This window comes from Mobula hypostoma, chromosome 1, assembly GCF_963921235.1.
Source record: "Mobula hypostoma chromosome 1, sMobHyp1.1, whole genome shotgun sequence".
NCBI lineage: Eukaryota > Metazoa > Chordata > Chondrichthyes > Myliobatiformes > Myliobatidae > Mobula > Mobula hypostoma.
The window spans coordinates 136,884,728-136,908,712 of NC_086097.1; the positions used below are offsets into that span (position 1 = coordinate 136,884,728).

At 41.7% G+C, this 23,985-nt stretch overlaps 1 protein-coding gene across 1 annotated transcript in view; it reads left to right on the forward strand.

Annotated features, from left to right (window-relative positions):
• Window positions 1–23,830, forward strand: part of mrpl13 (mitochondrial ribosomal protein L13) — a 115,105-nt gene extending 91,275 nt beyond the window's left edge. Inside the window, exon 7 of the mRNA XM_063056348.1 lies at window positions 23,686–23,830. Within this exon, the coding sequence (XP_062912418.1) occupies window positions 23,686–23,710 (25 nt within the window). The 3' untranslated portion in view covers window positions 23,711–23,830. The remainder of the gene's footprint in view (window positions 1–23,685) is intronic.
• Window positions 23,831–23,985: the final 155 nt, after the last annotated feature.

Here is a 23,985-nt window from a genome sequence, read left to right on the forward strand (position 1 = left end):
CATGTCTCATGATCATAAAGAAGATTCATATTGTATCAATAAATTACTGCTAAGCAGAAATAAGAACTGTTTTTTAGTCAAGCAGGATTGTAGACATGTCAGAGGTTTGCAGTGCTGTCCAAGTTGGATCAATTTGATGGAAAGAGCCATTATTTTCCAAATTTTCAGTCATGTGTTCTAGTTCTGAGGAAATGCACGCTTTAACCCATGCACTCCCCCACATCCCAGTTGAATTATAAAGAGTAAACCTGTTGCATATAAGATTGAATCTGTAATATCAACTTGAAGAGAAACTGAGGACCTATTATTTTAAGTTTTAAAAAATTACTTAAGACCTTCAGTGAGAATTTGATTTATCATTGTTCAAATACATCTGCTTTGTTCAAACCTATAATTATTTTCCTTTAGTCCACATAATCCTTTAAAATATTAATGGACTCTAAACCAAAGGGGTTCTCTTGATGTGATACAATTTCTTCAAGAAATGTTTTTCTCCTGATTTATTGTATTAATTTATCCTGAGGAAGTGACAGAACATACATTTGACTTTTCCTTTGATATGTTATTATAATGTAGGTATCTGTTTGGCCCATCAAAACTTTGCCATGTGTTTCCCCCACAGGAGTCATTCAGTCTCTCTTTACAATTCCACTTGCTCACTATACCCTTTAGTATTATCTTTCAAGCCTCTGATTCATTTCTAAAATAACTCTTGGGCATCAGCTGCAAGAGAATTACATACTGGAAGCAGTCTTAATGGAAAGTTTGTTGATATAACTTATATTTATAAAATGCTTTTAACAAAACTTGATTCCCCAGTGGACATCAACTGAAGGAAATTAATCCATTCTTTTGGTAGAATTACCAGAAATATGCTAAGTGGAATTTATGACAAAATTAGATTTAAGGAGGCTGTTAAAGTAGCAGCCCAGAAGTTTTTGCACAGGCAAAATAATCTTCTCTGAGGGTTATAAATTTAAACTGCTGGAAATTTTTCTCCATTTTCTTACATACCTGAATCTTCAAACATGCTTCTGTCTTTCTATGTGTCATTTTCTTGTGGAATAATTCTACTAGGTTCCAAGGGCTGAAGACGGACACTTAGAGCAATATTGGATAAATTAAATTTCTGTTTTGTATCACCTGGCTTCAGTGAATTTTATTACTGAGTACTGAACTTGAGATGAAGTGAATGGCAAGTATAGGGAAAAGTTAATTTTTAAATCACCTTGGACTGCACTTAATAGTCTGAGACCAGATGGAAAGCCCAGTCAAAAGAGTTGAGAGTTATTACATCCAGTCTGCAGTTGGCTTATCCACTGAGCTCTGGCAACAGTATGATTTCTGCTTGTGCTTTTTAAAAGTAATTATCTTGGATTTGGAGAGGGGAATTTTGGATTAATTTATTTATAATCATCCCAATTCCAGGCCTAGTCTTTTCATTTCTATACTAACAATCCTTCCAAAATTATATTTATACAAGATTTGGCTTACAGAGATATTGTGGACTAGATTTTTTTTCCAGAAAGTGCATGTAAAATACAATAGCAACATGCTGGAGGAGTAACTCAGCAAGTCAGACAGCATCTGTGAAGGTGAATTAAGTAGTCAACATTTCAGGCCGATTCTCATCATCAGGACTGAAAGGAAGGGGAAAAAGCCAAAATAAGGTGGGGGGAGGGGAAGGAGTAGAAGCTGGTGTGACCAGGTGAGGGGGGAAAGTGGGTGGGGGAGGGGATTGGTTGGAGAAGAACAGATATAATAGAAGGCGGTGGGCCATGGAATAAAGGGAAGGAGGAGGGGAACCATAATGAGGTAATGGGTAGGTGACAACAGATGAGAGGGTAGGTAGAATGGGGAATGTAAAAAGGGAGAAGGGGAGAGTGGGGGGAGTAGTTGCCAGAATATAGAGAAAACAATGTTCATGCATCAGGTTGAAGGCTACCGAGATGGAATGTGAGGTGTTGCTCCTCCAGCCTGAGCTAGGCCCCACCAACAGACTTGCAGGCGAAGTGTTGGCTCACCTGGAAGGTCTGTTTAGAACCCTCAATGGTGAGGGAGGAGATGTAAGGCAGGTGTAGCACTTGTATTGCTTGCAGGAATAAGTTCCAGGAGAGAGATCAGTGGGGAGGTACAACAGCCTCCAGGTACTATACTAAATCGGGATATTGTGTTTCTGTGCCTGATTGGAATTAAATGTTGTCATTGTGCTACAATATGTCTTAATTCTCACTAGGAGAATTTTGCATTACTAGAGCTTTCTTTTTTAAAAAGTTGTTTAAAAGCTATTCTTAATCTTAATTTTTACTTTGGTAATAATCAACTGTCAACTAAAACTGGATGAAATGTTTTCTGCTTGCAGATAACTGATGGAAAAACAATTCAGTTTGAATGCTAAGATTTCCTTTCCCCTGAACTTGGGTTCATGCAGCACAAGCAATTATAAACACAAGAGATTCTGCAGATGCTAGAAATATTGAGCAACACAAATGCTGAAGGAACTGGGCAAATCAAGCAGTATCTATGGAGAATAAACAGTCAGCGTTTTGGGCAGAGATCCTTCATCAGGACTGATGAAGGGCTGTGGTCAGAAGAGTCAACAGTTTTTCCCCCTGTGTAAATGCTGCTGGCTTGCTGAGATCCTCCAGAATTGTGTGTGTACAGTATCAAGCACTTAATGTGAAATTTCAGTTCTCTTTGTGACTGGTGACTGCACATGTACAAATGGCTCATGTGTATGGCAGCAGAAAATGATAAACCAGAAATCATCCAAAATAATGGGCAAGATTGGGCTGGAAAAGTAAAAGGAAAGTATTTTCTCAACCACATATTAATGAGCAAACTATTCAGCCAGTTCAGTGGATTAAAAGATGCACAGTGAATGTTCAGTGTTCAGAACTTACTGCTTGGTCGCTACAGTTTGGCTCACAGGAGCCACTTTTTTCCTTGTCTCCTTGTTATATTTAAGAATGTTCTGCACTGTGCACTAATTAACCAATAAACACCATACAGAACGTTAAGCTGCCCAGGCTCTGGATTAAATTTTTAATCTTCTGTCTAATTCTATCAGGCGGTGAGATTTTACAGATGTTCTGCTCTCCAACTGAAATAATGAATAGAACCAACTCTGTGGTGAGAGGCAGAATCAATTGGTCACGGGTTACCAGGCCAACTGCTAATCATCCTGTTCTGAATTTAAGTTTAAAATTTCATTTAGCTCTGCAACAACACAAAGATTATCGCAGTAACACAAATAAGTGTTCTGGTTTCATGGTACCTGATAGCAACTTTCTAATTTTACACTAATGGTGTACTTAGAGCAAGTAAATCTTTGTAAATGCAGGCTGTACCATTCCAGCAGGGTTTCCTCGCTTAGGTAAAAATCTTTAAGTGCTGCTGTTGTATTAGAAACCTAGTTAAATGTGCCCATATATTTTGCATTATGTTTTATACTGTGCAGTGTCTCATTAGACTTGTTGTTGTCCTGGCTTTCCCAGTTCTCCAGAGGCAACACTAGTTTCAATTACATCTGTTGTGCATTGTGCGAGTGATGTCAACTGTTTGTGTGCCAGTATCCCCAATTCAGTCTGTACAGTCACAGATCAGCACATCCAGGATCAATGGGAATATGGGTTTTCAACAGGGCAGGGAATGGAATTAATGCCTGACAACTGAGCATAGCACCCCTCCCTGCCCCACCAGTCACTGATATACAGCACATTAAAAGCTTGACATTGGCAGCATAGGCTTATGTCTACAAAGTGGTCATAGTGTTGCTATACTGAGGTAGTAGTTAGAATTGTACTGGTTTGTTCAGCAACCAAATGCTTGAAAGGAAATAGCTGTTCTTATACATAGTGGTGGGACTTCAGAATATTAGTGCCTGCTCTTCGATGGTAGTTGTAATAAGATGGCCAGGACAGATGATGGGGTCTTTGATGATAGATGTTGCCTTCTTGAGACGGTGCCTCATGCAGATACTTCCAGTGATGGGAGTGATGTTCCTATGATGTATTGAGCTGAATCTACAACTCTGCAGCTTTTTACATTGCTGCACATTCAAATTGCCATACCAGACCATGATGCAACCCACCAAGTTACTTTCAGCAATACATCTGTTTGGAGTGTTCAATGACATGTTGAACCTCCTTAACCTTCTAAGGTAGAGACACTAGCATGCCTTCTTTGTGATTGTATTTACGTGTTGGGCCTGCATCTCTCTCCCAAATCCACCCCTTCCCTCCCCATCTGACTCGATCTGCTGTTCGTCCTTCAACACTCCTTGGTCCATCTATCACCTACCATCCATTGTCCTCTCTTGAAACTGGTCATCTTCCCTCTCCATTCCCAGTCCTGATCCAAGGTTTCAATCCAAAATATCAACAATTCCTTTCCCCTAAAGATGCTGCTCAACCCGCTGAGTTCTTCCTGTAGATTGTTTGTTGAAAGGGGTTAGTGTGATTAATAACTCCCAGGTGCATGCTCAAATCCCACCATACTAGTTAGGGAATTCGGATTCAGTTCAATAAATCTGGAATATAAAAAAAACTAAGTACAGTAATTTGCTCTGTGTGTGTGCGTAAACAAAATCACTTGTCTCGTAAATCTCCCTTAAACATTCCCCCTTTCACGTTAATGCTATGCCCTCACGTATTTGACATTTCTACCCTGAGAAAAGACCTTCTATCAGTTCGCCCCTAAGCCACCAACACTCCTGAGAAAACATCGCAAGTTTGTTCAACCTCTCCTATTAAATAGTACTCTCCAATCCAGGCAAAATCCTGGTGTATATCTTTTAGAGTGTTTTAGGTAGAGGGTATTCTTCTGCCCTTCTTCAATAAATAAGTGTGCAAGGGCATCTTTAGACTATAGGCTACTCCTGCTGTGTTTGATAGGACAGTGATTTATCAAGCCAAGAAACTAAACACAACAAAGACAATATTATCTCCTACACTTTATATATCTAAAGCCTTCTGTTCCACATCCAGATTTAGATAAGTGGATTTATATTGGCTGGTCATTCCAATCAATTCTGAAACTATAAGAACTATTCTCAACTTTTGGTGCTGTGGTGCAGGCAATTGTCGTGGGAAGATCTGTATGTCAGTTATTCGCCAGAAAAAAAATTTCAGCCTCAGCATCACAGAAGAGAAGATTAAATTAATGATGTGTAAATTAAATCATAATTAAATATCATGAGCCTTGATGTAAACTTCTTTTGATTATGTGAGTTGGAATAATTTGACAGAAAGCTAAGTTCCAGAACTTGGTGCTTGACTGAAATTGTTAAAGTGGACTGTTTTTAAAAGGGAACTACATTGGCACTGAGTAACCACACTTTCCAACACATGGAATGGATTTGTGTATCATTTTTAGCTTCACATTAAATGTAAAAATCCATTTCTTTCTGGTATGATTTCTATACAAAACTTCCCATTAAAAATTCACATCAATTGCTGTACAAAATCCAGATTAAAAGAAGAAATGTATTGCTTTATTTGAAAGGGAAAAACAAGCTGATAAATAGGAACAAATAATTGCATGTTATTTTCAAAGTTCCAACCACTAGTATTGTGTATGATGCAGCCTCAGAGCTTCTTTCGAGAATACGGGGGCCATTCCCCTATGTAGTCATTGGGACAACAACTGATATATACCTCCCGCACATCCCTCATCCCCATACCACTCATGTTTGATGTGCACATGCAGCGTTTTTGTGAGGGCTGCTAGATGCCATTTCATTGACTCTTCACTCAAGCCTGCAATATATAGGCATTGAAGATGGTCATCAGGATGGTCTTCATTGACTGCAGCTGAGCATTCAATACTATCATCCGCTGGAAGCTAATCAATAAGCTCCAAGACGTTGACCTCTGTACCTCCCTGTGCAACTGGATTGTCAATTTCCTACTTGCAGACCCCAGTCAGTTTGGATTGGTAACAATATCTCCTCCACAGTCACCATCAGCACAAGGCTGGGTGCTTAGCCCTTGGATTTCTTTGCCTCGAGGCTAGGTACAACTCCAATGCCATGTTTAAGTTTTTTGACGACACCATTGTTGTTGACCAAATCAAATGTGGCAAGGAATTCGTATATAGGAGGATGACTGAAAATTGTGTTGAATGTTGCAACAACAACAACCTCTCACTCAACATCAACAAAACTAAAAAGCTTGATTAGTGACTACAGGAGAAAGAAACCAGCAATCTAGAAGCCAGTCCTCATTAGGGGATCAAAGATGGAACTTTAAATTCCTTGGTGGTGTTATTTTAGGAGATCTATCCTGGGACAGGTCATCAGAGCCATTTCAGAGAAGGCAGGGCAGTGCCTCTACTTTCTTAAAAGTTTGAGCAGATTCAGTATGTCATCTAAATTCCTGTCAAATTTCTATAGATGCACAGTGGAGTGGAGAATATCCTGACTAGTTGCATCACAGAAACACCAATGCCCAGGAATGAGAAAAATAACAAAAATGACTGAATACAACCCCATCCATCTCAGGAAAAGGCCTCCCCACCACTGTGCACATCTGCGAGGAGTGCTGCCAGAAGAAAATAACATCCATCATCAAGGATGCCCACCATCCAGATCATCAGGAAGGAGGTACAGAAACCTCAGGTCCCATACCAGTAGGTTCAGAAACAGTTATTATCCTTCAACGGGAAGGTTTGCTAAGGCTATTGGGGAGAGTTTAAACTAGAATTGCTGGGGGGTGGGAACCGAACTGTAGTAATGGAGGAAAGGGAGGTTGACTCACAAGTAGGGAAAGCTTGGAGACAGTGCGAAAGGGAGGATAGGCAGGTGATAGAGAAGGGACGTGCTCAGTCTGATGGTTTGAGATGTGTCTATTTTAATGTGAGGAGTATCGGGAGTAAAGCAGATGAGCTTAGAGTGTGGATCAGCACTTGGAGCTATGATGTTGTGGCCATTGCAGAGACTTGGATGATGCAGGGACAGGAATGGCTACTTCAAGTGCCAGGCTTTAAATGTTTCAGAAAGGATAGGGATGGAGGCAAAAGGGGTGGGGTTGTGGCACTGTTGATCAGAGATAGTGTCACGGCTGCAGAAAAGGAGGAAGTCATGGAGGGGTTGTCTATGGAGTCTCTGTGGGTGGAAGTTAGGAATAGGAAGGGGTCAATAACTCTACTGGATGCTTTTTATAGACCACCCCAATAGTAACAGGGACATCGAGGAGCAGATAGGGAGACAGATTCTGGAAAGGAGTAATAATAACAGGGTTGTTGTGGGAGATTTTTATTTCCCAAATATTGATTGGCATCTCCCTGGAGTGAGGGGTTTAGATGGGGTAGAGTTTGCTAGGTGTGTTCAGGAAGGTTTCTTGACACAATATGTAGATACGCCTGCAAGAGGAAAGGCTGTACTTGATCTGGTATTGGGAAATGAACCTGGTCAGGTGTCAGGTCTCTCAGTGGGAGAGCATTTTGGAGATAGTGATCACAATTCTATCTCCTTTACCATAGCATTGGAGGGGGATAGGAACAGACAAGTTAAGGAAACGTTTAATTGGAGTAAGGCTATGAATGAGGCTATCAGGCAGGAACTTGGAAGCATAAATTGGGAACAGATATTCTCAGGGAAACATGCGGAAGAAATGTAGCAAACATTCAGGGGATATTTGCGTGGAGTTCTGAGTAGGTACAGTGGCATTCAAAAGTTTGGGCACCCTGGTCAAAATTTCTGTTGCTGTGAATAGCTAAGTGAGTAAAAGATGAACTGATTTCCAATAGGCATGAAGTTAAAGATGACACATTCCTTTAATATTTTAAGCTAAAAATCTTTTTTATTACCATCTTTTACAGTTTCAAAATAACAAAAAAGGGAAAGGGCCCGAAGCAAAAGTTTGGGCACCCTGCATGCAGTACTTAGTACACCCCCTTTAGCAAGTATCACAGCTTGTAAACGCTTTTTGTAGCCAGCTAAGAGTCTTTCAATTCTTGTTTGGGGGATTTTCGCCCATTCTTCCTTCTAGTTCTGTGAGACTCTTGGGCCGTCTTGAATACAGTGCTCTTTTGAGGTCTATCCACAGATTCTCGATGATGTTTAGGTCGGGGGACTGTGAGGGCCATGGCAAAACCTTCAGTTTGCGCCTCCTGAGGTAGTCCATCGTGGATTTTGAGGTGTGTTTAGGATCATTATCCTGTTGTAGAAGCCATCCTTTTTTCATCTTCGGCTGTTTTACAGACGGTGTGATGCTTGCTTCCAGAATTTGCTGGTATTTAATTCTTTCATTCTTCCCTCTACCAGTAAATGTTCCCCGTGCCACTGGCTGCAACACAAGCCCAAAGCATGATCGATCCACCCCCATGCTTAACAGTTGGAGAGGTGTTCTTTTCATGAAATCCTGCACCCATTTTTCTCCAAACATACCTTTGCTTATTGCAGCCAAAAAAGTTCTATTCAAAAGGTTCACAGGAACATCTAAACAAGCCTGATGTATTTTGGAAACAAGTCCCGTGGACTGATGAAGCTAAAATAGAACTTTTTGGCAATTGTAGGGATGACTTGCAGTGGACTGAAAAGCTTGAGAATGTAGATATTAAGAAAGGGGATGTGCAACTTGGAGGGTAATTTCCAGGTGTTGATGTTCCCTACCCTTTTGCTGCCCTTGCCCTTCTAGCTGATGGAGGTTATAGGATTGGAAGGTACTGTCTAAGGCATCTAAACCCCAGACTAAATAACCATCTAAGCAAACTATCCTGTCAAACTCCGCAAGAATTTTCAATGTTTCAGTGAGATTGTGGCGACCCACTTTCTAGCACCCACGAACCGGCGCCCACCGGCAGAGATGGCCTGGCGCCCTTTCTGGGGCCGGCCTCTCTGCCAGCGCGCGCCGGTTCGTGTGTGCTAGAAAGTGGGTCGCCACAAGATCTCCTCTCATTCTATTAAAATGAGAGAGTATACCCTGTTTGTTTTACTTCTCGGAGGTCAAAACCCCGTTCCCCACCTCCCTCCTACCATCACAGGATTCAGTCTGGTAAACTTATTTTGTGGTCAGTGGGGATGTTGCAGCGAAAATGATCTTTGTGTTTATCCAGCTTTTACCATTGTAGCAAAAGAAAAGAGAGAATATAAACACTATTTACAGTTGGTTCAATGTAGGCACCACCATGCTGACATTGACTCCTGGAATTTGGATGTGTTTACATGGATTTCTCCAGTTTTGTCTGCAAAATGGCAGTTCTAGTTTAAATGACAATACTCCTGCCTCTGAGTCAAAAGTTATGGGTTCAAGTCTCACTGCTGACAGATCTGGGCTGTTATTTGTACTGACAGTCTGCTAATTTCTGGAGGAGATATTATCAAGGACCTCATTAGTTAGCTCAAGACGTGCTCCTTTTTCTCTGAATGTACTATACTTAAAATTCCAGAAGGCATTTGATAAGGTGCCCTCTTAAAGTGACTGTAGAAGATAAATCCTTAAGACTTCTGTTCAAGATGGCACCTGCATACAACACTCCTCCAATCAACATTTCCTAGATAGATCATGAAACCATATATTTCACTCCTTTTATGTCTTTTACATTTGTTTTTCTTCTTGGATGTGATTCTGGAAATGTTGGAACTTGTGATTTGCAGTTTGAAGGTCGTTTGGGTGTTCAAGCACTCTGCAGTCTCCAAGAGGATTCCAGGAGGCAGAGGCAGTGTGTGCAAACCACATGGCAGACAGGTTGTGGGACGGGGCATAAGCCGCTGGTGGACTCCATTTTGCTGATTAAAGCTTCATTGTGCGCCAATTAAAGCGATGGGAGAGATGGAAACACCGAGGCAAGTGCAGAGGGTGAGCACCGGCTACCTGTCTTTTAATGGCTCTGCAACAGAGAGCTCTGTTATGTGCCCAGAGAAAGTTGCCCAGGAAATGGACTTTGACCATAGACTTCTTTTTTCAGTCTTAGAGTTTATTATTTTCTGTGATTTTCACCCAGTCTTTCTTGTTTTTTTTATGCGCGGGGAGAGGAATTTGGGGGTCGACGTGCCCCTTCTATTTTGTTCATTTTTTATTGTGCAGAAGGAGGGATTTTGGGGACTAATGATCATGCTGTCCCCTGGTTAAGAGCATCCATCTTATGGACACCCCTACATATAAACAAGCTCCTCAAATGTTATTACAATTCAAAAGTCCAACATATGTTCATTCCTGCGAACAGCATAAATTTCCTCTCTCCACTTTAAGTAATTGTTTGTTCTAATCAGTCTTGTATTCTCTTAATGCCATTCTTTACAGTACTGTCGAAGTGTGATTACTATATCAAGTGATTCTTGTATATATTTTGTGACTTATGGACACAATCAATTTGTATAAACATGTTTGCAAAAAGAAAACCCTTTTGTTACCAAGGGGTGGTCTGTAGACATTAATGGGTCTTTTTCTAATTAGCAAGATATTAATAACATATTTGACTTTTTACGTTTATATAAGTTATATAGATAAGACTTCTAAAGGCAGGGTTACTAGTCTTGCTGATGACACCAGAGTAGTTAGGAATAAGTGATAAAGAGGTACAAGGGGACGGTAAAGAAATATACTGTAGATCTATAGTCTAGTTTACTATAGTATCCAGGACCTCATCAAAGAACGGTGCCTCAGAAAGGCGGCGTCCAGCATTAAGGACATGCATTCTTCTCATTGTTTCCATCAGGAAGGAGGTACAGACGCCTGTGGGCACACTCAACGATTCAGGAACAGCTTCTTCCCCTCTGCACATTTTTTCTCTATTATTGTGTATTGCGTTGTATTGCTGCCACAAAGTTAACAAATTTCACAACGTATACCAGTGATATTAAAATCTAATTCTGATTCTGACTATAGATAGGTAAAGTGAATGAATGGGCAAATGAAGTAAAATATGAGAAAATGTGAAATTGTCTATTTTTTTTGGAGGAAATGTCTAAACGGTGCAAGATTAGTGTTTTCTAAGATACACCAACCTCAAGCACAGCTTCACGCCATACTATGACTATGAACAGTCCCCTTGTGCAATAAGATGGACTGTTGACCTCACAATGTACTTCGTTATGGCCTTGGACTATATCATCTGCCTGCATTGCACTTTCTTTGTACAGTAATTGTAATACTGTAGTATACATTCTCTTCTTGTTTCCCTTGCACTACTTCAGTACATTGTTGTAAATAAATGATCTGCATGGGTGGCATGTAAACAAATTTTTTCACTGTAAAAGGGATTTAAATGTCCTAATGCATGATTCACAAAAGGTTAGTATACAACTACAGTAGATACAATGCTATTATTTATTACTGTGAAACTGAATACAAAAGTAGGAAGGTTTTGCTTCACATTCAGGGTACAGTTGGAGTTCTGTATATAGTTGGGCAAGATTAGATGAGTCCTGTACCTTGATCAAAACACACAATCCTGAGAGGTTTTACCGGGGAAGATACAGTAGAGGTAGAAAAATTGTTGATGAGAAAGGAGTGAAAAGTAACTATGGGTAGATATGAATGCAAATTGAGATTCAATCAGAATAGCTGAGATCTAAATGGCAGAGCAGGCTTGAAGGCTATGCCTATTTTTAATTTGAATGTTCACATGCCTGTATATTGGAGAAAGGTTGGGAGTCCACCAACTGTGTGGTTAATATTTCCTTCCTATCAATGCTGCCTGACCTGCTAAATTCCTCCTGCATTTTGTGTGTGTTGCTCAGTATCACGTTCCCCTTTGCAGAGCTTCCTATGTCCACGGTTCAGGGCATTATAATAGTGGATACACTTCAAAAATGTTTTATTACCTGTATGGCATTAGGATATCTTTTTTTTAAATGAGGAAGGGTCTGTGTTTCTTGTATTGGAACATAGAGAGCACAGTCTTAAACTGGCTGCCCGCTCAATAGAAAATGAGAGGAGAGCTGGTAATTAAGGAACTGAATAGAGTGATTCACTCCATACCCAATACATATTTGGAATGAAATGTTTCCAGAGATAAAGGTTACTCTGTACATTGCATCACTGATGAGCAATCCTCCCTCTAAGGTGTGCGTGCATCTTCTACTACTAGCACACAAAGGGTTTATACTGCGCTCAGAAGGTTGTCACACTCTACCTCGTTGGCATGTCAAATATATTTCATGATCGTACACAGTCACTTTTCCTTTTCCGGTTTCTGATGTGGGCAATGTCAACAATGTGAAGTTTGCTATAATTTGTCTGCAGATTTTAGAAATGGCTTATTTATGCTGTTTTTATTGAAGAAATTATTGATTCACTATGTCGAATTCCAAGGAAGCAAAGGTGTGAAGCACAAAAGAACTAGTTCATGTAAAGTGGAATGGCTTTTTGCGACTTTGCAAGTTGGTGGACATTGGCAGAACCTTTCCTGCACTAGAGCTCCCTGTGAAAAAGATTTTGGCTTAATGAATCAAATCAAAAACAAACTGAGAAACTGTTTAATTGATGCTGATGAGAATTCAAAGCTATCTGTTGGAAGGAGGGTTTATTAGTCTTGACAGAGTTTACAAAATATGGGTAAATGCCAAAGACAGGAGGGAGAAGAAATGGCTAAGCAACTTAAATATGTTCATTATCTTGTTCAACTTTACATCTCTTATGGAACTAAGCTACAAAATCTGTTCTGTATGCAATGATTTCCAAATAAAATACCTATCTGAATATTTTATCAACTAGCTTTGTAATTTTATATTTTGACCATTTCAAACTACTTTAATAATATGTGAACAGATTGATACTATTACATGCTGTCGTATAGTATATGAGAACTAAGACTCATTGATGTATATTATTTTATTTCTTTTAAGCAATGAACAACAAACCGGACTTGGTAGTTTATTATCCTTAGAATAGCTTCAGGTTTACTTCCATTTAAAAATGCTGTTCACACATGTTGTTGTCACTGGGCAATAAATTGCACAGCACAAGATTTTTGCACACACTGGTCATTACAAATTAGAGAGGACGTTGCTGATAAGATGGAGGACTAAAAATTTGTGCAAATTGTACAGTTGTACATCCAGCATCAAGTGGTTGAAAAGTTGTCACAGATACCAAATTGGAAAAAGAATTGGGGAAAAAAAAAGTTTTTAAATTATTTTTAAACAATATGCACATTGTTGTATATAAAGATTGGGACCTTCAGAAATAATTAAGGTAGAAACTTTTATATCCTAAAGTTTTTAAAAGCACAAATGGTTTGAACTATCTATATCTGAATACATTATTGCACACTATTTTTAGGGTTGCTAACCCTGATTTGGCTTAATAAAATAATTTAAAAACTCAATTGACCATCAATAGACAATAGACAATAGGTGCAGGAGTAGGCCATTTGGCCCTTCGAGCCAGTACCGCCATTCACTGTGATCATGGCTGTTCATCCACAGTCAGTATCCAGTTCCTGCCTTATCCCCATAACCTTTGATTCCGCTGTCTTTAAGAGCCCTATCCATCTCTTTCTTGAAAGCATCCAGAGACTTGGCCTCCACAGCCTTCTGGGGCAGAGCATTCCATATATCCACCACTCTCTGGGTGAAAAAGTTTTTCCTCAACTCCGTTCTAAATGGCCTACCCCTTATTCTTAAACTGTGGCCTCTGGTTCTGGACTCACCCATCAGCGGGAACATGATTCCTGCCTCCAGCGTGTCCAATCCCTTAATATCTTATATGTTTCAATAGGATCCCCTCTCAGCCTTCTAAATCCCAGAGTATACAAGTCCAGTCACTCCAATCTTTCGACATATGACAGTCCCACCATCCCGAGAATTAACCTTGTGAATCTACGCTGCACTCCCTCAATAGCAAGAATGTCCTTCCTCAAATTTGGAGACCAAAACTGCACACAGTACTCCAGGTGTGGTCTCACCAGGGCCCTGTACAGCTGCAGAAGGACCTCTTTGCTCTTATATTCAATTCCCCTTGTTATGAAGGCCAGCATGCCATTAGCTTTCTTCACTGCCTGTTGTACTTGCATGCTTGCTTTCAGTGACTGATGTACAAGAACACCTAGATCTCATTGTGCTTCCCCTTTTCCTATCTTGACTCCATTTAGATAATAATCTGCCTTCCCATTCTTACCACCAAAGTGGACAACCTCACATTTATCCACATTAAACTGCATCTGCCCACTCACCCAGCCTGTCCAAGTCACCCTGTATTCTCATAACATCCTCCTCACATTTCACACTGCCACCCAGCTTTGTGTCATCGGCAAATTTGCTAATGTTACTTTTAATTCCCTCATCTAAATCATTAATATATATTGTAAACAGCTGCGGTCCCAGCACTGAACCCTGCAGTACCCCACTGGTCACCGCCTGCCATTCCGAAAGGGACGCGTTAATCGCTACTCTTTGTTTTCTGTCAGCCAGCCAATTTTCAATCCATGTCAGTACTCTGCCCCCAATACCATGTGCCCTAATTTTGCCCACTAATCTCCTATGTGGGACTTTATCAAAGGAGTGACCATAATATGGTGGAATTCTTCATTAACATGGAGAGTGACGTAGTTAATTCAGAAACAAAGGTTCTGAACTTAAAGAGGGGTAACTTTGAAGGTATGAGACATGAATTAGCTAAGCTAGACTGGCAAATGACACTTCAAGGATTGACGGTGGATATGCAATGGCAGGCATTTAAAGGTTGCATGGATGAACTACAACAATTGTTCATCCCAGTTTGGCAAAAGAATAAATCAAGGAAGGTAGTGCACCCGTGGCTGACAAGAGAAATTAGGGATAGTATCAATTCCAAAGAAGTAGCATACAAATTAGCCAGAGAAAGTGGCTCACCTGAGGACTGGGAGAAATTCAGAGTTCAGCAGAGGAGGACAAAGGGCTTAATTAGGAAGGGGAAAAAAGATTATGAGAGAAAACTGGCAGAGAACATAAAAACGGACTGTAAAAGCTTTTATAGATATGTAAAAAGGAAAAGACTGATAAAGACAAATGTAGGTCCCCTGCAAACAGAAACAGGTGAATTGATTATGGGGAGCAAGGACATGGCAGACCAATTGAATAATTACTTTGGTTCTGTCTTCACTAAGGAGGACATAAATAATCTTCCAGAAATAGTAAGGGACAGAGGGTCCAGTGAGATGGAGGAACTGAGCGAAATACATGTTAGTAGGGAAGTGGTGTTAGGTAAATTGAAGGGATTGAAGGCAGATAAATCCCCAGGGCCAGATGGTCTGCATCCCAGAGTGCTTAAGGAAGTGGCCCAAGAAATAGTGGATGCATTAGTGATAATTTTTCAAAACTCGTTAGATTCTGGACTAGTTCCTGAGGATTGGAGGGTGGCTAATGTAACCCCACTTTTTAAAAAAGGAGGGAGAGAGAAACCGGGGAATTATAGGCCGGTTAGCCTAACGTCGGTGGTGGGGAAACTGCTGGAGTCAGTTATCAAGGATGTGATAACAGCACATTTGGAAAGCGGTGAAATGATCGGACAAAGTCAGCATGGATTTGTGAAAGGAAAATCATGTCTGACGAATCTCATAGAATTTTTTGAGGATGTAACTAGTAGAGTGGATAGGGGAGAACCAGTGGATGTGGTATATTTGGATTTTCAAAAGGCTTTTGACAAGGTCCCACATAGGAGATTAGTGTGCAAACTTAAAGCACACGGTATTGGGGGTAAGGTATTGGTGTGGGTGGAGAATTGGTTAGCAGACAGGAAGCAAAGAGTGGGAATAAACGGGACCTTTTCAGAATGGCAGGCGGTGACTAGTGGGGTACCGCAAGGCTCAGTGCTGGGACCCCAGTTGTTTACAATATATATTAATGACTTGGATGAGGGAATTAAATGCAGCATCTCCAAGTTTGCGGATGACACGAAGCTGGGTGGCAGTGTTAGCAGTGAGGAGGATGCTAAGAGGATGCAGGGTGACTTGGATAGGTTGGGTGAGTGGGCAAACTCATGGCAGATGCAATTTAATGTGGATAAATGTGAAGTTATCCACTTTGGTGGCAAAAATAGGAAAACAGATTATTATCTGAATGGTGGCCGATTAGGAAAAGGGGAGGTGCAACGAGACCTGGGTGTCATTATACACCAGTCATTGAAAGTGGGCATGCAGGTACAGCAGGCGGTGAAAAAGGCGAACGGTATGCTGGCATTTATAGCGAGAGGATTCGAGTACAGGAGCAGGGAGGTACTACTGCAGTTGTACAAGGCCTTGGTGAGACCACACCTGGAGTATTGTGTGCAGTTTTGGTCCCCTAATCTGAGGAAAGACATCTTTGCCATAGAGGGAGTACAAAGAAGGTTCACCAGATTGATTCCTGGGATGGCAGGTCTTTCATATGAAGAAAGACTGGATGAACTGGGCTTGTACTCGTTGGAATTTAGAAGATTGAGGGGGGATCTGATTGAAACGTATAAGATCCTAAAGGGATTGGACAGGCTAGATGCAGGAAGATTGTTCCCGATGTTGGGGAGGTCTAGAACGAGGGGTCACAGTTTGAGGATAGAGGGGAAGCCTTTTAGGACCGAGGTTAGGAAAAACTTCTTCACACAGAGAGTGGTGAATCTGTGGAATTCTCTGCCACAGCAAACTGTTGAGGCCAGTTCATTAGCTATGTTTAAAAGGAAGTTAGATATGGCCCTTGTGGCTACAGGGGTCAGGGGGTATGGAGGGAAGGCTGGGTTCTGAGTTGGATGATCAGCCATGATCATAATAAATGGCGGTGCAGGCTCGAAGGGCCGAATGGCCTACTCCTGCACCTATTTTCTATGTTTCTATGTTTCTATGTTTCTGAAAGTCCAGGTATACTACATCCACTGGCTCTCCCTTGTCCATTTTCATAGTTACATCCTCAAAAAATTCCAGAAGATTAGTCAAGCACGATTTCCCCTTTGTAAATCCATGCTGACTCAGACCAATCCTGTTACTGCTATCCAGATGTGTCGTAATTTCATCTTTTATAATTGACTCCAGCATCTTTCTCACCACCACCGTCAGGCTAACCGGTCTATAATTCCCTGTTTTCTCTCTTCCTCCCTTCTTGAAGAGAGGGACAACATTAGCCACCCTCCAATCCACAGGAACTAATCCTGAATCTATAGAACATTGGAAAATGATTACCAATGTGTCCACGATTTTCTAAAGCCACCTCCGTAAGTATCCTAGGATGCAGACCATCTGGTCCCGGGGACTTATCAGCCTTCAGACCCAACAGCCTATCCAACACCATTTCCTGCCTAATATAAATTTCCTTCAATTCATCCATTACCCTAGGTCCTTTGGCCACTATTACATCTGGGAGATTGTTTGTGTCTTCCCTAGTGAAGACAGATCCAAAGTACCTGTTCAACTCGTCTACCATTTCCTTGTTCCCCATAATAAATTCACCTGTTTCTGTCTTCAAGGGCCAAATTTTGGCCTTAACTATTTTTTTTTCTTTTCACATACCTAAAGAAGCTTTTACTATCCTCCTGTATATTCTTGGCTAGTTTACCTTCGTACCTCATTTTTTCTCCGCGTATTGCCTTTTTAGTTACGTTCTGTTGCTCTTTAAGAGCCTCCCAATCCTCCGGCTTCCCACTGGTCTTTGCTATCATGCACCAAAGCGTAAGATGTCCCTGTTATTTGACACAAAGCAAGTATTAATTCCATTTAGATACCATAGTTGTTTTGAAGAAAATCACAAGTGGTGCAGATGGTGGAAGAGGGGTGAATCAATAAAGACATCTTGAGAATTTTGATTTGAACTTTTGCAAGAATCTCGAAGCTGTTGTCAGTTTCACAGCAAAAACTGATGGATTTGTTGTCATTACTAGCATAAAATGCAGGCTATTGTTGTGTTCCTTTGTGTTGAAATGTGTTAATCATTAGCTGAGTGCTATAAGTTGTTAACAGATGTCTTATACTTTATACTTTATTGTCGCCAAACAGTTGATACTAGAACGTACAACCATCACAGCGATATTTGATTCTGCGCTTCCCGCTCCCTGGAGTACAAATCAATAGTAAATATTAATAATTTAAATTATAAATCATAAATAGAAAATGGAAAGCAAGGTTAATTAAGATTTACACTAACAAGATGGGCTGTCTCATTCTCCTTTTGCTGAGATTTGCAGCATATTAATAAATATTTATTGTTCAGACAATGCATTGCAAAAAATGGAGAAGTTTGTTACCTGGCCAAAGATTACAAAGCTGAAGCTGGTGATTGACTTTGTCAAACATCAATCATTGATGCCTTTCATTCATCATAGGCAGCCGGTGCAGAGTACTTGTGGCTATCCCCTCAATAACAAGTATACTGTTTGGGATACTGTTGGGGGCGGGGGTGGGGGTGCAGGCACAGTGATCGGATCTTGGCGGTGAGCTTGTAGCTGTGGTTCAGAACATAAGGGAGCAGAGGAGGAATGCAGTGGTAATAGGATATTCCATAGTTAGGGGAGTAGATAGGAGAGTCTATGGACGTGATAGAGAAAGCCAGATGGTATGTTGCCTCCCAGGTGCCAAGATCAGGGACATCTCGGATCGTAACTACAATGTTCTAAGGTGGGAGTGGGGGAGTTAGCAGCCAGATATCTTGGTGCATATTGGTACCAATGACATAGGTAGGAAAAGAGAGGAAGTCCTAAAGAGAGAATTTAAAGAGCTAGGTAGAAAGCTGAAAGGACCTTCAGGGTAACCATCTGTATTACTGCCGGTGCCATGTGCCAGTGAGGGCAAGAGCAGGATGATTTGGCAGAGGAATGGAGGGCTGAGGAACTGGTGCAGTGGGCAGGGTTTCAGATCATTGGGATCTCTTCTGGGAAAGGTATGACCTGTACAAAAGGGATGGGCTACACCTGCACCAGAAGGGGACCAATGTCCTGGCAGGCAGGTTTGTTAGAGCTGTTGGAGAGCTTATAAACTAATCTGGCAGGGGATGGGAACTGGTATGATAGGCCTGTGGATTGGGATGTTGATTTACAAGCAGAGGTAGTACATAGTGAGACTGTCAGGAAGGACAGTCAGTGGGATGAGTTGCAGTGTAAAAGGGGGACAAATACAGTCCTGAATGTGTTATATTTGAGATCACATGGTATATGAAATAAGGTACATGATCTTGTTGTGCAGTTAGAGACTGGCAGATACGACATCGTGGGTATCACAGAGTCATGGCTGAAGGATAATTGTAGTTGGGAGTTTAATATGCAGAGGAAGGGGACTCTACCATGGATGATGACAGAGCAGCAATAGCTGGAGTTTCTGGGAGCAATTCAGAAATGCGGGATAGATACATCTCAAAGATGAGGAATTATTCTAAAGCAGGATTAAGCAGCTGTGGCTGACAAGGGAAATCAAGGCCAACATAAAAGCAAAAGAGGTGGCAGGTAATAGAGTAGAAATTAGTGGTAAGTTAGAGAATTGGGAAATTTTAAAAAACCAACAGAAGGCAACTAAAAAAACCATAGGTGGGGGTTGAAATATGAAAGCAATATAAAATGTGGGAGATGTAATATTAAAGTATGCTAGCCAATAATATTTTTAAAAAATCAGATATATAAAGATTAAAAGAGAGGTGATAGTAGATATTGGACCACTGGAAAATGACACTGAATAGATAGTAACTTGGGACAAGGAAATGGCGGGCGAACTGAAGAAGAATTTTGCATCAGTGTTCACTGTGGACAACATTAATAGTATGCCGAAGGTTCAGGGGTGTCAGGGGACAGGAGTGTGTGCAGTTGCTATTACTAGGGAGAGGGTGCTTGGGAATCTGAAAGGTCTAAAGATAGATAGTCAGTCGAACCTGATGGATTACAGCCTAGTGTTTCAAAAGGGATAGCTGAAGAGATTGCGGAGGCATCAGTAATGATCCTTCAAGAATGGAGGCAGACAGACTAAAGGAAATTATAGGCCAGTTAGCCTGACCTCAGTGGTTGGAAAGACATTGCAGTTGATTGTTAAGGATGTGGTGTTGGGGTATTTGGATACACATAACAAAATAGACTAAAGTCAGCACGGTTTCCTTAAGGGAAAATCTTGCCAGGCAAACCTGTTGGAATTTTTTTGAAGAAATAACAAGGAATAGAGAATCGGTGTTTGTTGTGTACTTGGATTTTCAGAAAGCTTTTGACAAGGTGCCACACATGAGGCTGCTTAACAAGTTAAGGGCCCAGGTTATTACAGGAAAGATACTAGCAGGGATAGGGCATTGACTGATTGGCAGGAGGCAAAGTGTGGGAATAAAGGGAGCTTTTTCAGATTGTTTGCCAGTGACTAGTGGTGTTCCAAAGGGATATATGTTAGGACTGTTTCTTTATACATTGTATATCAATGATTTGGATGATGAAATCAATGGCTTTGTGGCCAAGTTTGTGGATGATACAAAGATAGGGGAGGGGCAGGTAGTGCTAAGGAAACAGAGAGGCTGCAGAAGGACTGAGACATAGTCATAGTCATACTTTATTGATCCCAGGGGGAAATTGGTTTTCGTTACAGTTGCACCATAAATAATAAATAGTAATAGAACCATAAATAGTTAAATAGTAATATGTAAATAATGCCAGGAAATAAGTCCAGGACCAGCCTATCGGCACAGGGTGTCTGACCCTCCAAGGGAAGAGTTGTAAAGTTTGATGGCCACAGGCAGGAATGACTTCCTATGACGCTCAGAGTTGCATCTCGGTGGAATGAGTCTCTGGCTGAATGTACTCCTGTGCCCAACCAGTACATTATGTAGTGGATGGGAGACATTGTCCAAGATGGCATGCAACTTAGACAGCATCCTCTTTTCAGACACCGCTATGAGAGAGTCCAGTTCCATCCCCACAACATCACTTGCCTTTTGAATAAGTTTCTTGATTCTGTTGGTGTCTGCCACCCTCAGCTTGCTGCCCCAGCACACAACAGCAAACATGATAGCACTGGCCACCACAGACTCGTAGAACATCCTCAGCATCATCCGGCAGATGTTAAAGGACCTCAGTCTCCTCAGGAAATAGAGACGGCTCTGACCCTTCTTGTAGACAGCCTCAGTGTTCTTTGACCAGTCCAGTTTATTGTCAATACATATCCCCAGGTGTTTGTAATCCTCCACCATGTCCACACTGACCCCCTGGATGAAAACAGGGGTCACCGGTACCTTAGCTCTCCTCAGGTCTACCACCAGCTCCTTAGTCTTTTTCACATTAAGCTGCAGATAATTCTGCTCACACTATGTGACAAAGTTTCCTACCGTAGACCTGTGCTCGACCTCATCTCCCTTGCTGATACATCCGAAAACTTCTGAAGATGACAAGACTCTGTGCAGTAGTTGAAGTCCGAGGTGTAAATGGTGAAGAGAAAGGGACACAAGACAGTCCCCTGTGGAGCCCCAGTGCTGCTGATCGCTCTGTCGGACACACAGTGTTGCAAGCACACGTACTGTGGTCTGCCAGTCAGGTAATCAAGAATCCATGATACCAGGGAAGCATCCATCTGCATCGCTGTCAGCTTCTCCCCCAGCAGAGCAGGGCGGATGGTGTTGAACGCACTGGAGAAGTCAAAAAACATGACCCTCACAGTGCTCGCTGGCTTGTCCAGGTGGGTGTAGACACGGTTCAGTTAGACGATGGCATCCTCAAATCCTAGTCAGGGCTGGTAGGCGAACTGGAGGGGATCTAAGTGTGGCTTGACCATAGGCCGGAGCAGCTCCAGAACAAGTCTTTCCAGGGTCTTCATGATGTGGGAGGTTAATGCCACCGGTCTGTAGTCATTAAGGCCGCTGGGGCGCGGCGTCTTCGGCACAGGGACGAGACAGGACGTTTTCCACAGTACAGGAACGCTCCGGAGCCTCAGACTCAGGTTGAATACATGGTGAAGTACTCCACATAGCTGAGGGGCACAGGCTTTGAGCACCCTGGTACTGACACCATCCGGTCCTGCAGCCTTGCTTGGGTTGAGACGTTTCAGCTGTCTTCTCACCTGTTCAGCCATGAAGCTCACTGTGGTGGTTTTGTGTGGGGGAGGGGTATAGTCATGAGAGCAGGGTGGGGGACTGTGGGGAGGGTTAGGAGGGGAGAGTGGAACATGTGTTGTTTGGGGGCCGACAACAGATGGCTCATGTGGGGGATGGGCAGGGGCCACAATGTCAAATCTGTTAAAGACAGGTTAAGTTCGTTGGCCCCGTCCACACTGCCCTCAGCTCCTCTGTTGCTAGTTTGCCGGAACCCAGTGATGGTCCTCATCCCCCTCCAGACCTCTCTCATGTTGTTCCGCTGGAGTTTCCACTCAAGCTTCCTCCTGTACCTGTCTTTAGCCTCCCTGATCCTGGCTTTCAGGTCCCTCTGTGTTGCCCTCAGCTTCTCCCTATTTCCATCTCTAAATGCCCTCTTTTTAGCGTTCAGGATGTCCTTAATGTCCTTTGTCACCCATGGCTTGTTATTTGAATAACAAAGGACAGTTCTTGTCGGAACATTGCAGTCCACACCGAAGTTGATGTAATCCGTGATGCACTCTGTGAGCCCATCAATATCCTCTCCATGTGGCTCACAGAGTGCCTGCCAGTCTGTCACCTCAAAGCAACCCTGGAGCGCCACATAAGCCTCCTCCGACCATTTCCTCACTGTCCTCGAGGTTGCAGGTTTACTCTTCACCAGAGGCACGTAGCAGGGTTTTAGATGCACCAGGTTGTGATCTGACCTTCCCAGTGGGGGGAGGGGAGAGGAGCTGTATGCATCCTTAACGTTAGCGTACATCAATTAGGAGAATGGGCAAAGAGGTGGCAGATGGAATACAGTGTTGGCAAGTGTATGGTCATGCACTTTGGTAGGAGGAATAAAAGCATAGACTAATTTCTAAAAGAGGAGTAAATTTTTAAAAATCTTGGTACAAAGAGATTTGAGAGTCCTTGTGGAAGATTGCCTAAGTATTAACTTGCAGGTTGATTCAGTGGTGAGGAAGTTGAATGTAATGTTAACATTAATTTCAAGACGACTAGATATATAAAAGCAGGGGTGTAACGCTGAGTCTGTATAAGGCACTCATGAGACCTCACGGAGTACTGTGAGCAATTTTGGGCCCTTTATTTAAGAATGTTGGAGAGAATTCAGAGGAGGTTCACAAGAATGATAGGATTAGCATATGAGGAGCGATTGAAGGCTGTGGGCCTGTACTCGCTGGAATTTAGAAGAACAAGGGGGGATCTTACTGAAACCTATTGAATGTTGAAAGACCTTAATAGAGTGGTGGCAGAAGTTCCCGTGTTGAGAGTTCCTGTTCTCCTCAGTTCTCGGTTTGTAAAGATTTTATCCATGACAGAGCACAAGAGGGACTTCAGTTTAATTTTCCTTTCCCTTCACCTAACTCCTGGTCAAAGAGTACACAAAAGACTGAAGATTGTATTTAAGACAATGTATCTGGCTTTAAAATCCATAATTGGAACTAAAATCCCCTATAAAGTAATCCACAATATGCTTGTCCAGGATTCAAAATAGTACTCTAGCTTTGCAAATCGGGTTGGACTGAATCCATCCAGGAGAAATGAATGTGACCTTGGGTAAGCTAACTGAGTGTGTCAGTGCACTCAAAGTGAGCTTGTGCTTTTTAAATTAGTTAAAATAATGAGCTTAAATGGTGGATATACGTACTGGTATCATGACAGTCATTTTGGATTTTTCGAAAACTGTCATGTCTCCATTAAATTGAAACAGATGTCGTTTTAGTGTTGGATAAAATTTCACTTTCTGATTTCTGTTTTTTTTTCCTTCTTTCCAGACCTGATGACTACCGAATGAAGTGAATACATTCCCAAAGGAAGATGGAGATTATCCAAAAGTCTATTTATTCTCCACAATTCTGGTTTTCAGAATTAAAAGTGGCTTCTTTCCCATACTCCCTGTGACACGAGTCTTAATTTCTAGTAAGCACTCAACAGATATTTGAGTGAAAACTGTAGATTTGATTTAATAGCAGAGTGAAACAAACTTGAAGTGGGTGAACAGAGTTCAAAAAAAAGGAGCAAGAGAGGATGGCAAGTTCTTCCTCAGTCAATGGTTGGAGAGGTAAGGTGGAGAG